General features: G+C 41.2%; 2 protein-coding genes across 5 annotated transcripts in view; one reads left to right on the plus strand and one right to left on the minus strand.

Annotated features, from left to right (window-relative positions):
• ccdc85cb (coiled-coil domain containing 85C, b) overlaps positions 1-5,936 on the plus strand; it is a 44,628-nt gene extending 38,692 nt beyond the window's left edge. For all 4 annotated transcript variants that reach the window (XM_038726393.1, XM_038726394.1, XM_038726396.1 and 1 more), the window contains 3 exons: positions 1,005-1,097; positions 2,584-2,682; positions 3,787-5,936. In XM_038726393.1, coding sequence (XP_038582321.1) covers positions 1,005-1,097; positions 2,584-2,682; positions 3,787-3,876 — 282 coding nt within the window. In that variant the 3' untranslated portion in view covers positions 3,877-5,936. The remainder of the gene's footprint in view (positions 1-1,004; positions 1,098-2,583; positions 2,683-3,786) is intronic.
• Positions 5,937-6,989: 1,053 nt separating this feature from the next.
• Positions 6,990-13,571, minus strand: ccnk (cyclin K). The gene is made up of 11 exons (XM_038727094.1): positions 13,414-13,571; positions 12,260-12,498; positions 11,791-11,872; positions 11,567-11,698; positions 10,611-10,716; positions 10,453-10,510; positions 9,919-10,088; positions 9,615-9,823; positions 9,392-9,422; positions 8,987-9,058; positions 6,990-8,559 (listed from the first exon to the last, which is right to left on the minus strand). Exons 1-11 carry the CDS (start codon positions 13,420-13,422, stop codon positions 8,015-8,017), a joined length of 1,653 nt encoding a protein of 550 aa, XP_038583022.1. The 5' UTR covers positions 13,423-13,571; the 3' UTR covers positions 6,990-8,014.

The raw sequence follows: 13,571 nt of genomic DNA on the forward strand, positions 1-13,571 counted from the left end.
CTGTGTAAAAAAAAAAGGCAAAACTTTTCTTCTCTCTCACAGTTAAAGCATATTGATGAGCTTTCACCAGCTAAGGAAATAAATAAATGTAATTAAATTAAATACAAACTTGCGGTTGTCATGTGAGCAGTTGTCAGGCCGTAACCTGCAGGACGAGCGGAAGAAAAATCAATTTTTCATGTGGTTGATTTGATGTGAATAGACTGTTGGGCTGTTTCCACAAAACATCCCTCTTGGCTGCAGTGGGATTATTATTTTATTTCTCTGCTATGAGGTTGTGTGGGCTCATTCTGGCACCTAAATGGGGCCAGCGGGTGCGGAGGGAGCTGACAAATGCATCGCTAGTGAGCAGAGAATTGAACCCGGGCTAACAGAGCCATGGAGCTGTGTCTAATGCAGGGCCCTGATGCCAGGTTACAGTGAATAGTGCCATTGTGTGTCCCAGAGATCTCTGTGTCCCTCTAACAGAGAGCCACTGTCTCATCCTAACCGGGGGGTAGGATGAGTCAAGCAACCCCCCGGGTCCTCTTCCTGGCTGGCTGCTCCCATCACACCCGGTTAAATCACTCTGTGCAGGTAGCAGACCTGGCTGGGAGTTGAAAACGGGGTGAATGCAAAAAGGGAAAAAAACACAAGGGAAGGAGAGGTGATTTGAGTTGGGATGAAAGGGGTGGCATTTCCAGTGGTACAGTACAAGAAAAGTCTTCTGTTAAATCAGAACCAAACACCCACTTATAAGGAGAGCGTGGTTTAATTTGGGTGAAGGTTATTGGATGTGGCTCAGATGAAGAGCTCCGTGGGTTAAAGTATGTGTGACAGCAGATGAGAAAGATCACCAGTTGTTGTGTTGGTATAGACCTGTCCGTTAACCTTTGTCGCAGGTCACCCCTTCTCTCACATCTTTTCTCTTGCTGTGCACTGTCTACTGTGGAGGAAATGACACAAAACCTTGTTTTATAAAAATTTTAATGATTTTTTTCCTTTGTCTTCTCGTCCTGCCCCAGGGTACTGGCCGTCTCCCAACCAGCGAGTCCTCTCCTGCCACAGGCTACCTGTCCTGCGTCCAGAAGCCTGAGGCTGTGGTGCATGCCATGAAGGTAATATTCACTTAGGAAATTAGATTTTAAGGAAATTGTGGTGTTTTTCTAGTGGAAATCCAGTTTTGTTAGCTACAAAGCCAATGCTGTGTTTATCAGTGGAGGAGCGCTAACGTTGTAATGAGCCGTTAAACTATAGTTTCTGACGTATTCTAAATATATCTTCAGGCCGCCTGTCTGCAGTTAGTCGGCGTGCTTGAAATGATTAAGCCAGAGCGGACATGTAAATAAATGTGAGCTGAACAAGAATCACGGCTTCCTGTAACTCCTCTTTTTGTGACATTGTAGATGTGAAACTCTGTAGTCAGAGCCGTAACGGCTCTGGTTGTAGTTATAACGTTAGTTAAATGAAATCTCAAAGTTCAAACATTCCTGTAGTATTAGATGCATTCAACAGCAGCTCACTGTATCCTAGACGGCATGATTTATACCGATGGTGGTTAAATGGTTTCACGTAGCTTTGGTTAGAATTAAAGAGTGCTGGTAAAGGGATGAACTAGATGTGAATATGCTACATTGAAATTATGGCAGATTATGTGTAAAGTGAAATACACATGCTTATTCTCTCTCTGTTTACAGACCGCTGAAGTTGCACCTTCCAGTAGCAAATATTTATTGATGTGCAATTGTTTACATGTTCACTTTTTGAGACTGTAATCGATTTTATTAACATAATCCATTCAGGAAAAGGTTTTATAGCCCACATACATACTAGTTTTCAATATTGGCCTGTTCTAAGTGTTATACAGTAAAGGGGTCTACTATCCAAATCATTCTTAAAATCAAAATATCGGCTCATAAATCGGCTCTTTTTCACTTTAATATCGGCATCGGCCCCCAAAAACCCATATCGGTCGGGCTGTACTTTTTGCTGCATACTCTGCTATACTGCTGTTATGGCTTCAGAAAATGCTTTAGCCAAATAAACAAATGTTTTTCAAATTGATAAAAGAACTTATTTATATTACACAGCCAAGGGGCACAACACCAGACCAATATGAACAAATCTGAGACTCCAGGTTCAGATCTCTGAAAGTGGTTCCAGATTCAGAAGTCTGGAACTAGATTTAAAATCTGTGATGATACCAGTGATTGAAATACCAAAATGTAGACTCAATAAAAAAAAAAAAAAGTCAAATGCGTACAAAACTGGACTTATTATTTTAAGTATTTTTAAGCCTCTTTTAAAAACGCACTTTCATCATAAGGCTTATAATGGTTTTGTATTAGCTGCCTGTTTAATTTATTGTTTTTATTCTCGTTTTATGTCCTGTGTAGTTTATTTGTTTTTGTTAGTGAAATAATTGAGAAACCAAATGTTTCACATAACAGCTTCTTGAGAAAACACTTCAGAACATTAATTTTTTTTTGCTTTAGCATTGCTAAAATAGCACTCACACTCCTTACCTATGTGTCCATCTTTAGTGAAATTCACATATTAATGTAATTGGTCACGTTATACACTCATCACAATGTCTGCCGTCAGGTGCTGGAGGTCCACGAGAACTTGGACAAGCAGGTTCCTGAGGACTATGAGGACGATCTCAGTGAGAAAGAGAAGGCCATTGTGCGAGAGATGTGCAATGTAAGTGCAAAACTTGCCCTACTCCCTTAGCACGCCTGCCTTCAAGTCTAGCTTCCTATATCTTATAAGTCTCAGCAGCAACTTTTGTCCTAGGAGGAAGTAAAGCGAGCATGAGGTGAGCTGCAGAACTACCTACATCATATCATTTTAAAGCTAATGTTGAATATAGTCTAAATATTGATGCAAGTAGCAGAAAAACATGTCACACTTTTTCTGTACTATTTTCTTACCACTTCTGTGAACAAAGGAACCTGATCTCCAACATGTTCCTGTTTATTCAGTCGGTCTGTTTTTCTCGCTCTCTTTTACTGGGTGCAAATCAGGTCGGTGTTTGAGCTGCTTTCACTAATAAGGAAGCCTCATTTAGACTCATTTGGTTTGGAATGACACTTGCAGCAGTGTCCCGGGCACAGCACTCCCTCTTGCTTTTTTTCTTTCTCTCCATCTATCTCTCTATCTCCACCCTCCGCCCACTCCCTCGTCCCTGCTCCTGGGCCAACTCTAAACTGAAAGCACTAAGTAGAAGCTCGTAGTTGAGCTGTCAGAGCAATTAAACTGGAGCGGCAGGGAAAAGAGCACTCCCCCTCTCTGTTCTTCCTCTCCTCTGCCCTCCCCCTCATCTCACTCCATCTTTCTGTGTTGGTGCTGAAAGGCCCGGCCCGGGATAAAAGCTCCGCTGATTAGAGAGAAAACGAGAGCCGGGCTATCTGGGCCCTGCAGAGGTATGTGACAGGCCAGGAATCTGGGGAGCATTACAATAGTACCTCTGTAATATCACTGGGGTCCCGCGGGGGCCCCTCTCACTCACTCGCAGAGAGATCTCAGCACCAGAGAGCAGCCTCGCAGAGACGAGGGACAGAGATTCAGAGATAGCTCTACCGTAACGTGTGTGTGTGTGTGTGTGTGTGTGTGTGTGCAGTCTTTGCAGCTCAAAGTCAAACTGTGAGCATTTGAAGTTTTCACTCTCGAAGAAGAAAGTATTTTTTTTCTCCTTCTGCCTAGCGTTGCTCTTTCAGTCTCTGCCTCCATGTCTGCCTGTCTCTTTCTGTATGTCGCGCTCTTCCTCTTTCCCCTCTCAACTTCTTCCTCTCCTCCTGTTTGCAGGTGGTGTGGAGAAAGCTGGGTGATGCAGCAGGATCAAAGCTGTCCGTCAGACAGCACCTCTCTGGGAACCAGTTCAAAGGGCCGCTGTAGCATGGCAACCGGAGAAAGAGAGAGAGATTTACAGTACCTACACTCACCTGAAAACACCTCTTACTACCGGCGCCTACACCACCCATCATGCCGTGCTCCTTACTGCCTACAGCACCCAGCATTCCTTTAACACTCTCTGGCTAAGACTAAGCTACTAAATGGACCTGTTAGTCTGTTATTCACATGTACAAACATGTTTTTATCTCAGAGCTTATGAAGCGTTGACAACTGGCAGCTAGTTTCACTTATTCGCCACGTTTCTTCATTGATTTGGAGGCTTCACTACACAATGATTTCTCTCTGTAAAAGCTGTAAACACATACCGCTTTTAGTCCTTTAGAGCATAGCTGTGCTACACTAAGCTAGCGATATGACAAGGTTGACAGACCTGATTAGGCCGCAGGAACAAAAATCTCTTCACATGTTGCTTTGGGATGTGAACGCAACATTGTAGGGGTGTCTTCGGATAAGTTTTGATAGTACCTCCTATAGAGACTCTAGCTTCTGTCACATGTATCGCCCCCCTCGTGGTCAACAAGTATAACTAGCATTAGCATTCTAAAGTGTTAACTAATGTGAAACCCACTGTGACCTAGCGCCTTTTGCTCATAAGACAAGTCTATGGATAAAAAAGTCTAGAGATCACTGTTATCTTGTGTATATTATGTATAAAACCATACATTGTTATTGTTGATTTTACTTTGATCTATTTTGTATTCTAGCGTGGCCATGTGATCAATTATTTAGTTTGAAAAGCACACACAACCGGACCTTAAACAGGGTTTGCTTTTGTTTGTTTTTTAAATTCTTTTCCAGATTCATTGATATTATTCCTTCTCTCTGTAACCTCTGAAAATGTATCAAGGTCATTCTGAATCAATCCATCTCCACAGGCTAAAGGATAGATAATTTTCTTTGTGAAATTAACTAAATTTGTATGCTGTGTGCATGCTTGACAATCATTTTCTCAGGTTGGGAGGGCTACAGCTTTACCTTTGCCCATCTGGTGACTGTGTGTGTGTGGAAGGAGTCTGAATGGTTCTCTTGCAGCTGTAGCATCTGCCTGTGAATCCTCTTTTTCTCTATTGAACCCTGGTTACAACTCGGTTAAAGACTGCTGAAGGCATTTGCTGAATCCATACAAAAAGTATCATCCTATTAACGGTAATAAAACTGTCAAGGCCAAATACTAAACCCTAAGTTCAGTTAGGATGGAATTTTTTGGATTGCTTCTAATTCCTTGGTTATTTTATATCTCAGTAGATGAAAAAAAAGTTTTCTTAAAGGACTAAACCCTTTTCTGTTGTCATGGATTCAGCAGGTGTGTTCATGCAGTGCATGTTTCTTAAAGTTTAATCTTTTTTTCTTAGAATATAAGAGATGAAGTCTTCCCTTAGATGTCTCCTGAAAACTAACATTTAAAAACAAGCATTTCTTGATGTCAGAATGAACAAACATTATTTGCCATAGTATTTATTGCCAGGTGTCAGATAGAGATGGGAGCGCTATCAGTAACTGAACAGTCATATTTTTAATTTATCAGATTTCCTGTAAGTTATTTGATGGATAAGTATTGTGACTTACAGCTCTGGCTCTCCCATCTCTAGTGTTATTTGTTCCAAATTAGAACATTTCTGAGGCTCCCCGCCATGCACCTCTGTTCCCTCAAATAATGGGTAAAAAATAAATCCAAGTGTGGTTTTTTAAAAGTGTCCTTTTTTCTAGGAACTGATTTGAAGCCATTATACAATTTTGAATACTTTATATATGGCATTTGATTTTAAATGTGCCACATTTTTCTGCATGGTGTTTTGATTTGGAACCCAACTCTTTTTTAAAACATCTATAGTGTTTCTCTTTTTCTGCCTATATGCTAAAACCAGTACAGAATCTTAGAATCTACAGTGTAAATGTCAATTCCTGTAGTAACTAGCATGGCTGAAACTTCTTTTCATGAATTTCACTGATAAGATGGATTTATTTGGCAGGTGAAAAGAAAACAGGAACTAGGCCACCTTTAGAAAACTTTGGAAAAAAATAAACAAAGTTGGTTAATGATACTGTGGAGTGCTGTCTTTATTTGATGAAGCAAACATTTTTGCAGGTTTTTCAGAGCATGAGTTGACTGCCCTCTGTTGGTAAAGTACTGGAAGTAAAACTACTTATATGATGTTCTGTACATTAGTGATTCCCAACCAGGGTACAGTACTGGGAGTGGAAAGCTTAAAAAAATAAACTTAACAATATAAATAAATAAATACTTTATAAATAAAATATGTAAATCAACTAGTAAGTTATTACTAGTATGGTTAAGCAGTTGAAATAGCTTAAAGTAATGGATAGACTGTTTAAATAGTTAGCTAAAGAAATAGGGGCTAGAAGTATGGATAAGCAATTGAAATAGAAAGTAATGGATAGTTAGCTTAAAGTCATGGATAAACGGTTGAAAATAGCCTAAATCAATGGCTAAAGGTAATGGATAAAGAGTCGAAACGGTTAGCCTAAAGTCATGGACAGAGTTGAAACAGTTATGCTAAAAGTAACAGATAAACAGTTAAAATAGCTAAAGTGAATGTTGAAATAGTTAGCTAAAAGTACTGGCTAAGGAGTTGTCATAGCTAAAAGCCATGGATAAACTACATAACATCCAGTTTGTAATCCATCCATTGATAAAAACATGAGTGACATATAAACGCAGGTCTCTATTAGAAGCCTGATCTGTTTTTTATAGAAGTTCTTTGGATGTATAAAACCTTAAAACCCACTGGGTCACCTGCTTGAGCTCGTTCTAAGCTGCTTAGATCATGAATACCAATATAAATATTTAAACTTTTGTGAATATAGACGTGAGACACATCATTAGATCAGTTAGATTCTCCACAACCGTTTAGTTCATTTTACAGAAACAAATGCGCACCAATGTAGTTCATTCAGATTTACTAGCATGGTCAAGGCATGTAAGGCTTGTCTCATAGTGACATCTGTTTCCAATATAAGGAAGTGAGTTCGATTATTTAAGTATGTTGGTAGACAAAAATACTGTGAATGAAAGCATTTGCAACTTAATGATCCACTCTTTGTCACCTTATACAGACTGAACGCACACCAGTCAGTTTAAAGTAGGAAAAGCAGGTCTTTATTGTCCCAAGAACCTCTCAGACACAAAACCAAAGCTGCGTGCAGCATACAGGAAAAAGAAGCCTGACTAAGGCACATGTGGACAAAAACTCTGAAAAAAAGCCTAAATGAGAAGGTCAGATATGTACAAATATACCTTAGACTGCCCATGGTTGGTTTGATAATGGGGTTTATGTACTGTAGTTCATGTAATACTATCTGCAGGGCAGATTCACTAAAAATAATGTTACAAGAAATAACGATGCGATGAAATTACAAAAACTGACATGGTCTTATGGTAGCGGAAACATCTTGTAACATGGCCGCAGTGTTTTCACTGAATGGAAAGTAATGTGACAAAAAGGATAGACATAAAGTTTGAGTAAACTGTATGTTAACGAACATCTCATTTAGTGTGACAGTGCTTTTTCTATTTGACTACTGCATGTTCAACCATCTCAAGATTTCATTACGCTCCGTTTTTCTCATCAAAAAAGTGGGAATGTGGAAAAAAAGGAAAATGGATTGCAGGGGACAGGACACCGTAATATTCATGAAAACCAAAAACACAATCGGGTTAATAGAATATAGAAGGAAATATGGTTGAGTTACTTCAAGGTAAAGTAAAACCACCCTAAAACTAGTGAATGAGAATGTGTGACAAAACCAACAAAAAAATAAAAATCAGGGTGCTAATATTTTCTGGTCCATTTCCAGAACAATAGCAACAAGTGGACAGTGTTTGTTACAAGATCCTGGAACTACGCACATTAAGAACCATCCTGTACATGTTTAGGCAATTTATTTCAGGATCACTGCAGTCTTTCAGTGCCAGTTCAGGTTCTCATAAAAATACTGTCCAGACCTCAAAATTTGTTGCCTTCATTAAGAACCTCTTGAACATTAGTCATACTGGAGGTGAACAAGCTCTCCATCTGTTTGTACCAGAATAACACATGTTCCTGGTTATTCTCTTTGTCCAGTTCTGCACAGATTCAGTTCAGAAACTGTTGTCACATTCTCATCTCATCCACCCACCACGGTTCAGGGGCATGCCAGGCGGAGGGGGCAGGGGCACCGGAGACTGTCCTGGGGGCACGGGGGGTGGAGGAGGGTATCCAGCAGGCGGGAGACCTATACCCGGAGGGGGTACATGGCCTGGCGGCATGCGTGGAGGCGGTGGTGGAGGGTAGCTGTTGTATCCCGGTGGCGGATATGTTGGCGGCAAGTTGGGTGGCGGGTAGTTGGAAGGAGGAGGGCCTGGAGGTGGTGCTGCAGGCGGTGGATAGGCGTGGGGGTGATATGGTGGTATTGGGGGTGCGTAGCTGGGCGGCATGGGGGCGTAGGAGGGACCTTCTGTCTTCATCATCGACTGCAGGCTCTGGTACCCTTCTCCGGACATGTAGGAGCTGGTGGTGGACATGATGTAGTTGGAGGGTGGAGGTGGAGGCGGCCGATGCGGTAGGGGAGGGGGCTGATGTGGAGGTGGAGCGTGCGGGAGAGGAGGAGCTGTTTCACTTCCTGGTTCTGCTTCTGTGGGAGGGGCTGGAGCAGGGGCTTTACGTTCTAGTGAGTGAAGAGAAAGCAACTTGTTAAAAATGTCGAGGCTACCAATTCTCTTCACGATCTCAAATAACCTCTCCATTCCCAAACAGTGAGCACACAGCTAGACCAAGACTGCCAGGCTTCCGCCACATAGGAGGTCTCATTATCAGGCTCAAGCACTAATCAGATTGGTCTGGGAGAGGGTAGGAGTATGCGTGTGTTGGGAAGCATATTGTCCAGACAAGTTGCTGGTTACGTAAGCAGACTAGGGAGACTAAACACTTTGGCTTGTTTTCTAAGCTTCAGTCCTCGGCAGGGGGTCCTGGCTACTCATTATGGGCCTATTTGGTGGCACACGCAAACAGACAGTGGGCTGTTGAGAGCACACTGGCACGTCCTCACAAACTGGACTGGATGAAGACGGTAGACAACAAAGAGTCAGTCTTACCTGGGGGAGGCTGCGATGTAGGCAGAGGGGGCATGGGGCTCTCCAGTCTAGGAATCTTTGATCCAACTTGTTCTGTAAATCAAAACAGACCAATTAATAAGATCCAAAAATTATTTAAAATCAGTGAATGCATTAAAAAGACCTTTGCTGTAGGTAAAAACAAAACAAAGCTATAACCTTTTTTTTTTTAAATAAAAACCTAAAACCTGCCAGGAACATACTAATCCCAGCCACTTAGAATCTACAGTCTATATCTGTAATCTTGCAAAGACTAAATTGATGTCATTTTAATTAACTTAATTTGGGATTATTTCCGTGGATGACCAGACATTTAACGAGATTTCAGCAGTTTTAAAGCCCAAATGAGCAGAATTTCGCCTGCATGAGGTTTAACAAAAGTCTTACCTGGAGCCTTTGGTTCATCTTTTGGGGATGTCTGAAGAAAAAGAAAATGAATGCAAATACTCAGATCCCACTTTGACGTAGGGTTGTGTTGATATATGAATCAAGTTAAATACACATACAAGATGTAGGATCCTGATATTTTAAATAAATGTAGAAATTTGAACTGGGGGGGATATTCTACTAGACACAGATTTAGACAATCCAAATTCAAGCGTATAATTACATGTGAACGTTTTAGCTGGCGTGCAGGGCTGCCACCCTGAGGGGAAGTCTTCTTTGGTGGTGGGGGAGGAGGGTTGGCAGCTGGTGGTTGTCCCTGTGGGGCTGGAGGAGCAGGGGCCTGAAGAACAGGTACCCGCTCCTTCTCCTGCATCTGCTGAGGGATGGGCTTGTTTCCCTGGGAGTACAGGTCCAGGATCTGGTGGCAAATGTCTCAAAGACAAAGACATGTTTTTGTTGAGACAAGTATGAAAGGAGATGAAACACTGTAGGACAGACATGAAGTGTCGCAGCTTTATGATGAGTACCTTCAAGCAGCTCAACTGGGACGTCCTGGACAAACTGCTCCCACCAGCGGCGGGACGACTGCTTGGCGGTCCACTCCTGGATGTCAAACTTACAGAGGCGGCCGGCCAGGTACATGACGGCTACCGCAATAATCTCTGGTTCCCACTGAAGAGACAGCATGGTGCACAGGCTGCCAGGGACACAGACAATGTGGTTATAGTCTTCTCTCAGTTTTGTCAGCTACGAGGAAAATGAAACTCTGGAACCTTAAAAAACAGACTATTTCCTAATTTTATTCCATTCTGTGCTCCTATTTTTTGTTGCTTTGACTTATAAAGAGAGGCAGACAGGAAATGTGAGAGAAGATGATAACATGATGCAACAAATCCTAATAAATAAACATTTCCTGGACTATAAAGCCTGTTATAGTAATATTTCTATTCATCAGAGCACATATTTAACAGCCATCATGTTAAGAGTTGTAAAGACAAAGCGTATTCTACACATGACAAGTCTGCTGTAAAATGAGGGTAGTTTACAGGCTAACTGCTCACCTGTCATTGACAAATGTCCATGCCATCTGTAGCACCTTGCACACTTTATTCTTCTCACCTTTAAGAAGGAGAAAAAAGATCCATATGCTTTCCAGATTCCTCAAAGCAAAACGTATCACACTCTGTGAACATCTAATGCCATACTTATCCCATCTCACCTTTGAGTTGCTTGACATAGCGCAGCAGGAACATGTAAGGATGCTCCACCTGCAGGTCAAATTTGATAGTCTGGAGCAAAATCCTCTCCAACACCATCACCTCTTCCTGATGAAAAAAAAAAAAAAAAAAACCTTACAAAACACAGTTGGAAAAACTTACAAAAGACATGCAATACTCGGTAGTAACTTCAAATAAGGTGCATCTCTGTATCCTGTAGTGATTTATTACTATTATAAGTTGATTTTTCTGAGGCTCTTGATGTAAATAGCTGTCAGTTGCCCAGCAGTTCACGGGCATGGATTAAAATGGACATAAAAACATAAACATTTCTCTAATATTTACGATGTCCAGCTTCAATTCTCATTTTAAAAAGATCCAGCTACTTACAAAGCAAATACATGATGAAGGCAAACTGTTGCACATAAATAAATAATAGATGTAAGTATGAATAATAAGTAAGAATGAGTCATTCCAATATGGAGAGTATAACAGGTTAGTCATTAGGTTAGTTAGAGTTGCTAGTCATTTTCTGACCAAAGTTTGTAATTACATTTCATCAAAACCTTCATAAGATAGCTAAAATGGAGACCTGACCACATCATGGTGTGTACTTAGAAACCCTTTGCACTCGCTACATAAAATGGCCCATGTGAGACAAGAGGCAGAATCCTACTACTTAAGATTATGGCTGTTTGTTGCAGCAGATTAACAGCAATTAGGTTGCAGCAAGTTGGCCTTCATGTTTTTTTGCCTTTTCTTTCTAGAGCTACATGATATTATGGCCGGCCTCTGTAAAGCTGGTTTACAAAGGATTTTAGGTTAAGTTCTTTTCTGCACTCAGTGACCAACAGAAACTCTTTGACCGAAATAGTAAAGTATACCTCGTCTTTGAATTTACAGGTGTGAACAGGAAAAAGGTCTCAAGACAACTGGGGGAAAATTAAAGAACCTGCACCTTTGGATCATCTCCAAACTGGGCAAATTGCACATCATTCAGTAAGCTGCGGGCTGTTTTGATGATGTCTTTACACTTCTTTGGAGTTTCCTCCACTTTCCCCGCCAGGAAAAGACAGCAAGCACCTGTCACCTGTTGGGGCACAGACCACAACCTTAATCCCACACATTAAATCCATTTACAGGAACAGGGAAAGATAAGGATTACGCATGAACTGAACTTACATATCTGGGGAACTGCTTGAAGGAGTGAAACATGTAGAAGCGGTGGAAATATATGATGCCAGTTGCCAGTGTGTCATAGTGTCTGATAACAGTCAAGGATATCACGGAAACCATTTATACTTGCTTGCGAGTTCTTCAGCAGCTTTATAAAATAAATCCTTACAAAAACATGTTTCACGTCAACTGTGCTGCTATAATCACAACATACAACATACAATAGCTCACAGTTGTTTCCTTTTCTTTCAAGCATGTCTTCACAACTAAATGTTTATGTAACTCCTGTAGAAGAGTATAGAATAAGTAGAAAAAGCAATATCTTAACAGAATACAGTATTTTAGCTATACAATTTCTTCATAGTTTAAATGCTGATTTATTTATTTATTTCTGTGTTCGTCATCAGGGACAAATTATTGACTCATATCCTCATGCACTTCCTAGTTTTCAAATAGGACAAACAATCAAGGATACAGGCCAAGTCTGGTCCCAACGTCAAATATGAAGCGGGCTCCTTCTCTCCGATACCGGGCCTCTGTGCCAGGGTCCAGGCCTTCAGACTGAGAGGGGGTGTGGGCTAAATCCTTCTTGTCCCAGTACCAGCATGGCTTGATGTGGTCCAGAATTGCTTGGCCGGTCATTGAAAAGTGCTCCTTGTTTTCCTTCATGAGGGGTTGAGGAGAGGCAACAGTGGATGGACCAGCTGCACTGGACTGTAAAGTTACAAAGTATAAACAGAGACTGCAGTTAAAACCATAATTTACAAGCAATAAGTGTTAAAGACACTAGAAGCAACTTCCCCTGAATACTAAGCAGCCCTGGTGCATTTGGCAAAAAATCTAATAGACTGACTGATGTTCGAGGTTAATTATCTCAACATAAAAGCTACCGGGGATATAATGTCCAATTCTATCTCTGTCAGAATCAGTTTCACCCTGCTAAACTCTAGAATATACAGGGGATATATTAATATTTCAGCAACCTGGGACAACCCTGAAACTTGTGACACCACGAGTACTATTATTAAAAGCGACTTGTGTAAACACTGGATGTATGGTTTAGACACCAAAAGTACTTGTTTGGGTTTGGGTACTAAAGATCTTGGTTATGGTTAGGAAAACATCGTCGTTTGGGGTTAGGTCACAGATTTTGGTGTTACACCGGCTAAGCACACAAATGTGTCATAATTAATACGTTAATATGGCTGAACAACGAAGAAGGATTTCCTCGAATAAGTATAACTGACTGTTATCTGCTCGCTAGCTTTCACTATGTGTTAAGTTAGCCGAGCTAGCGTTAATGAGAACCTAAAAGTTGGCTTCGTGGGGCTAACGTTACCAAATAACGTAGCCACCGATGTGGGACATTAATATATTATTTATAAGACACTCTGTACGCGTGTAAGGTCAGTTAAATACACTTACAAGCTACAAAGAACTAAACTTTGAAAATCAGGCAGTCAGCTAGGTAACGTAAAGCCAACTGGGCGACACTCCTCGCTAACAGCTTCGGCTAGCAAACTTGGTCCACTCGAGGTCTTAACGCCGCTGAGGCTACGAGCGCTGCAAAACTAGTTGCAATTCACCTCGATCATCGGCCATCTGTTTTTAATGAAGCGCGACTCTTACCTTTAACATGTAGCCGTCGGAGTAAATAACTCAAAACACAAAGCTGTTGGGAGTAATCCGCAGTTATTCACAATAAATTGGCTAACAAGTGATCAGCTACGGTCCCCATTGTAACAAGGGTACCGCCATTATGGAAAACGTCAGTGACCGATAGCAGA

This window comes from Micropterus salmoides, unplaced genomic scaffold (genome assembly GCF_014851395.1).
Source record: "Micropterus salmoides isolate LMB-PRFRI ecotype aquatic unplaced genomic scaffold, ASM1485139v1 Ms_hic_scaffold_18, whole genome shotgun sequence".
Lineage (NCBI taxonomy): Eukaryota > Metazoa > Chordata > Actinopteri > Centrarchiformes > Centrarchidae > Micropterus > Micropterus salmoides.

Bases quoted from the DNA above. Each gene is read 5' to 3' on its own strand.
- ccnk (XM_038727094.1), bottom strand. The intron at 10,717-11,566 runs GTGCAGGTTCTT...TTTTTTCATCAG, and splicing joins AGTTTGGAGATGATCCAAAG to GAAGAGGTGATGGTGTTGGA. The intron at 10,511-10,610 runs GTGAGATGGGAT...TCCTTCTTAAAG, and splicing joins CTATGTCAAGCAACTCAAAG to GTGAGAAGAATAAAGTGTGC.